The sequence below is a fragment of the Neltuma alba genome, unplaced genomic scaffold, assembly GCF_004799145.2.
Source record: "Neltuma alba isolate B1F8T4 unplaced genomic scaffold, ASM479914v2 tig00011398_pilon, whole genome shotgun sequence".
NCBI classification, from domain to species: Eukaryota; Viridiplantae; Streptophyta; class Magnoliopsida; order Fabales; family Fabaceae; genus Neltuma; species Neltuma alba.
This window is the reverse complement of record NW_021636087.1, coordinates 137,649-143,648: the sequence shown is the minus strand read 5'-3', so window position 1 is coordinate 143,648 and position 6,000 is coordinate 137,649. Positions and strand designations below refer to the sequence as shown.

Genomic DNA, 6,000 nt, shown 5'->3' with positions numbered 1-6,000 from the left:
TGTACTGCATTCTGCTTATGCTGCGCTGAATATTCAAAGATATGGAAACTCAAAGTTCCCACAAGAGGAATTATGGAAGAGAGGCACTAGAATTGCTCCACCAGGCCAATTTAATTGTTTCTCACATTTTTCCATTTCTGATTAAAAATTGCGATAAGTCAAATCTTAAGAACTTACAACAAACTTTATAACTCAAAATGCACTTATAAAAACTATTTGAGTTGCCCATTAACGAAGTCCCCTTTTTTTTTTTTTGGCCAAGAAACTAAGTCTTAATATTAACAAGGTGACTTGAGCCCGTCTTGTCTAACTGGATTAACCTATGTTGAATCATTATCTTTCTTTTCACAGTATGGTTGGGAAAAATCAAGTTGTCCATGGAATATGTCTAGAATCATATAAAATAAATTTGTAATCAATTTTTTTATGCATGCAACTATGGAAGCAGAGCAAAAGCTGGGAAGTCAAAGCAGAGGAAAGCCTTCAAGTCAAATGAATAAAATAAACCACAAATGGCTTAAATGGGATCAAAACCGTTCACATCAACCTATTCAAGCTCTTCCCTAGTTTGAAGGATGAGTGAAACAGAGCAAAATTTATGCCGGTCTAAGAGCAACTAATCTATCTATCTCATGAAGATAAGCTTTTTTGCCACTTCTCTGCATGATCTCTAGCTCATGCAGATACATGCGCTCTTGCCACATTCATTTCCTGTCATTTTCTTCCTCAGAAGGGCCTGAAGTAAATCTGTTCATGAGCTGTGTCAGTTCATTTTCAAACTCCTTCTCGAGCTCGAGCTCTTCCTGCCACAGCTTCTTCCTGAGAGCCAACTTTTTCTCTCCATGAATCTTTACCAATTTATCTCTCTCAGCCTCAAATTCCCTCATCTCATTGTCTTGGAGCCTTATGAAACTGGACAATCTCTCCACACTGTTGATTGAAGATAATGGAGGACACTAGGAATCATTAGCTAAGTTCACTAGATCAAGAATTGGATATTGTTTACCAACCAAGTCAAAAGAGTGTTTGCCTATGTGACCAAACGACAAAATCTATTTTATATAATCAAAAAGTAACAATATAAATCATATACATTTTAATTGTTTTTGTTTTGCATTATGGTTGTGAGCGTCTTTGAACATTGTCCAAAATAAAGTTCCTTGCAGGATGATCTTAAGGATGCATGGCTCCCTTTCATATCTCCAAAATGTTATATTCTCTGGGAGAAGCTTATATTGAACATGGGAGTTCTTACCTTTGCTTGTGGTCCTCATTCTCAGGAAAACCTCCACAACATTGTTTTACTTTTTCTCGCTTGTCCTGCTGAAATTTCTCAAAGTTATCTTCCTTTGCATCTATAGTTTGTTGAATGATCTGAATTTGTTCAAGGAAGAACTGTTCTTGTGCATCCATCTATAAGAGAATATATTATGGCCATCAGTCATATGCAATATGGATTTATTGCATCGTCATTCTGAAGGATCTACCACTAACAAATAAAAAAGAGAATTGAAATGCCATGCCCTTTTACTAACAGCACATTTGGTAAATTACTTTGAACGCTTCCATCATAATTTTTAATATATGACATGTGACGGAAATTCCTTGAAAAACCCATTCATGTGGTAATTTGTTAAAAAAGAGGAAAAATTCACTTCTGATTTTCTCGTTGATGGAACTGAAAACAAATATTTTCACAAAAAAAAAAATGACAAATACCTAAAAGCTGTAGTTAAGTTTTCTACTTCACTTAGTATTGAATAACATTAAATTCATGTTAAGTTCAGGTGCTGATAAAAAAGTAGTGGTACATCTAGAAATCTAGCTCAAGAGGAGGAAAAATAATAAGCATTTGAGTCTTTAAGAAAAATACATTATGGCCTCTATAGAGAGTGTTTCCACAGAATTTTGCTAATCTGGGGATAAAGAAATTGTAAACGCATGGCATTCCATCAGAAGAAACATCAAATCCAAAAAAAATATCAAGTGAGAAACGCCCAAGAAGCCCCAAGAAACAAAAATGATAAAACCATAAACAGATTAAATGAATAGCAATACTAAGTATATACTCCTCCAATCTTAAATATAAGACCTTTATACACACTACAAAAAGAGTCATATATTTAGGACAGGAGTAGTAATTTACAGGCTTCTATGAGCCACTTCAAAAGCGTAACCGTCATTTACCAGCATAAATAGGTGCCACGAAACATCCTGACCAATCTCTGTGTAACGCTTTGCATTATATTAGAACCACCAAAGCGTTTCCATAGACAAGATAAGCAGCATTCTATGGCCATGAGTAGTCTAATTTTAGTTGCAGAACATTATATTACCTCTTCCTTGTTCTCGTCTTGCTGTATTTTAGTACGTTGTCGTACAACACGGTTTTCTTGTAAGGTCCGGCGTAACTTCTCACTGATTTGACACAAAGAGGCTTCAAGGACTTGTGATTTGATTTGCTCTTTAGTTGCCTTTCTCTTGAAATAGTCAACCTGCTGTGCATCATCATTGATTTGCTTTATCTTGCTCTCAATCATCTCTTGGTATGACCTCATTTCAAACTTCAGTTTTGACTTCCCTAAAAAGTGTAGATTTACTAGTAACATGCATTCAAAATTTTAAAGAGGAAAGAGATCGAGAAAAAGCAATCATGGGTATAACAAGAACAATATAAAGCATCTCTATCAAATTGAAAGAGGTATATAGAATTTTCATGTTCATGATTATAATAAATGTCAAGATAAGATGAATGAATTGATATATAAGATAGAAAGAGACTGATTATAGGAGAGGGGAAAAAACCTGCATGGTGCCTGTTGAAAACATTTATATCTTCCATAGAAGCCAAGTAACCATATAGCTGGCGCTTTCCCCCTGGGACAAATGGATTCTGACATTGAGTCCAACCCTCCCTATCTCTTCCCTGCTCTTTAAAATGCTTATGAAGACGCACAGCTTCCAAATAACCTGCTATTGAAGGCTCAAAAATCAAAACACTCAAGCCTCGGTGCCCTTGTGGGCCGTATGAATGACGAGCCTTCAATGCAGCATACTCGCTGAAGCAATCAAGAAGCTCTTGATTCCCCATTCCAATCCACTACAATTCATTTCAATAGGGTGAATTGACAGATGAAATAGCAGCGTTTTAAATAATAGGACAAAAGAGCTCTTGCAGAACATTGAAAATCGGTAACTAAACCTGGTAGCTTATATATGATTAAAAATAAAAGAAGTAAATTAAGACTACACGCTCCTTTTCCAATTAGCAAACAAACCGATATGCTTGTACCTTCTTGTTTTCATCCTGCTCATATCTTGTATTCATGACGACCACCATTGGGGGCCAAACTATTTCATGATCTTTGACCTGCTTATCTAGACCTTCCCACCTGCCATAGACTCACCATCCATTGTTACTGGAGCTTTCGACTCAGCAACTCCCCCTCCAAAGTTTCAGCAAACAGTCGGTGCAGTCTTACCCTCCTAGCTTTTATTGTCTTGGCATGTTTCATTAGGGGCTGTAGCCCTTGGTACCAATCAATAGCACCAATACCCCCTTGGCATGCAGGGCAATGCCATTCCCTTGAATGTGAATTTATATTCTCATTGGTCAGGCCACCTAAGTCATCAAAGAATGCCCTGAACCACTTGCTCTTCTTGCGTTCTTCATGGCTTTCATCATCAGCATCATCAAGACAAATATCATCATCACTATCAAACATGATATCAGAATCATTGTCACCCACTTCATCATTATTTCCATATTCAACAGCATTGTGGGGTTTTGGGTTAGCCTGCTGGCTTTTGCCTTCAGTCTCTCCCGATTCACCATTTCCCCATTTTCCAAGCTTGTAAATTACATTTGGATGTCCCCAAACATTGGAACTAGGATTTTGAGGATAACAAGCTCTTGGACCACTATCACCAGCCAAGTTCGTGGACTGTCTTGAGTTCACCCGAGAATCACCAGTCCGTGAAGAATTCGTTTTGATTTTGGCTAAATTCTGGCTCATGTGATTGATCTTGGAACCTGAAACTCTGTAAACACTTCCCAACATTGGAAATGAATCGGTATCCTCAGCCATGATACCAGTTTCACAACCTATTCCGGGGATGCCAATACTGTTATTCCAGAGTCCGACTACCAATCAAATGATTTGATGTTATGAGAAACAAATTCCAGAGATTTCAAGATAACATCTTTTCGTTGGTCAAAAAGAAAAACAAGAACAAATAATGCCATTTCTTTTTTTCTTTATTTTTTTGGTGGAAATGCCTTTTCTTTGTACCATTGTTAACATCTTTTTTTTTTTTTTTTACCTTAACAGAAGAGCAAATTCAGAAAGGGAAAATTTCTTCAAAGAGTTCTACCACTCAAGAAATTGAGCTCTTAACTCCGGATTTTTGTTTGGTATTGTATCATTGTCTGTATCTTTCTAAGGATAAAATTGAAACCACACCAAACTTTGTGAGCATCGAAGTGATATGAACAATCTTTGATGATCAGATTGACATTAAGACACTTTTTTTATTATAATGTTAGAACCCCATGGTCATTTAATGGGGAAAAAGAACTTATATCTTGAGACCGCAGAACTAGAACAACGAAAAAACACGGACAGCCTCCACAACAGGAAGCAGTGGAAGATATCAGAAGAGAATTTTGTACAGGCAAGTTGAAGTGAAAACGGAAGAAAAAAATGGCGATTAATAATACTAACGCATCGATTCGAGATCATCAACCAGCAAAGCAATGCAAAAATTGAAGCCATTTCGAAGCGTTGCATGCAATGCGATCATATATAATACGATCATTGCGAAAAGTAAGAGAGGATCAGAAAGACGAAGAATAAGAGGCTGGAAACGCAGATGTAGTACCTGATGACACCAACCCAATTGGTGACCACAAGCTGCGTAAGGGCAGTGAAATAGAAGAAAGGATCGTGATTGATAAACGTGAAAGATTCGAGCGTGAAATAGCTGAGCTAGAGACTATAATACACGCGCCCTCGTACCGAGTAGCTTTCTATTTTCTGCAGGTCTCAGAAGTCGGTAATTTTTATTAATACATATAACGATCCATTATATTCATATAAACTGAATATATATATATATATATACACACACACACACACACTATAGAGAGAGAATGACTAGTTATCTATTTTCGCATTGATACAACTAAAATAGCTTATTTATGTTATAAAGTACTATCTCCGGTCCTAATTATAAGAGCCAGCTGACTAATTTCATGAAATTAAGGAAGTAAGTTGGTTAGTTATTTGTCCTACATAGGTGTTGTCTTTCCTAAAATATCCTTACTAATCAAGTGTATTGACTAGAACTATCATTTTTAGAAGAGGTTCTTTGGAAAAAAAAATGTATAAATATAAGAGACCAAGTGGATTGTAGTCTTATATTTATGATCAAAATAAAAATCAAACAGTGTCTTATATTAAGAACTGGAAGTAGTATTAAATGGATGGCAAAAAAACTTTTAAATGAGTATATTTTCTGCCTCTTTTTCCTTTTCATTTTTCTTTTTCTTGTTTTCCTTTTTATATAGGATTTATTTCCTTAACTTTTTATATTATAACATATAATATATTATCTCTGGTCTTAATTATAAGACTTTATTCATAGCTTATAAACGATATCTCATAATTAGGATAAAAGATAATAACATAATTAGTAATTGATTCAACAAATTAGCAATTACATAATAATGGTTTGAGATATGAGCATGTCTAACGTGAAGTTGATGGAGCTATCTAGCTTGCTAGATCAGCATGTCAAATACAAGCCTAATCCATGTGTTTGGACCAACTGGTAGAATAAATGTTGAATAAAATTAATTTATAGTTATGGTTTTGAGCATAAATTTGCCCGTCAAAATCAATTAATTCATGAAATAAATTATGAACTCAAAATCATAGTTATTTCATAAGCTAACAAATAATTCTAGATACATGCCTAAAACAAATATGAACTTAAATT

The 6,000-nt window shown here is 35.4% G+C and overlaps 2 protein-coding genes across 2 annotated transcripts; both read right to left on the bottom strand.

Moving 5' to 3' along the window:
- Positions 1-493: 493 nt before the first annotated feature.
- Positions 494-3,400, bottom strand: LOC114712876 (protein SUPPRESSOR OF GENE SILENCING 3-like; the record flags this gene model as incomplete). Its single annotated transcript, XM_028897439.1, has 5 exons — positions 494-930; positions 1,256-1,413; positions 2,337-2,581; positions 2,806-3,100; positions 3,293-3,400. Coding segments are annotated over 5 exons (1,032 nt in total), but the record flags the coding sequence as incomplete, so codon positions are not given.
- Positions 3,401-3,416: 16 nt separating this feature from the next.
- LOC114712875 (protein SUPPRESSOR OF GENE SILENCING 3-like) lies at positions 3,417-4,925 on the bottom strand. The gene is made up of 2 exons (XM_028897438.1): positions 4,882-4,925; positions 3,417-4,105 (listed from the first exon to the last, which is right to left on the bottom strand). The coding sequence occupies exon 2, from the start codon at positions 4,086-4,088 to the stop codon at positions 3,417-3,419; it is 672 nt and encodes a 223-aa protein (XP_028753271.1). The 5' UTR covers positions 4,089-4,105; positions 4,882-4,925.
- Positions 4,926-6,000: the final 1,075 nt, after the last annotated feature.

Coding starts and splice junctions, on each gene's coding strand:
- LOC114712875 (XM_028897438.1), bottom strand. CDS start 4,088: ATGGCTGAGGATACCGATTCATTTCCAATGTTGGGAAGTGTTTACAGA.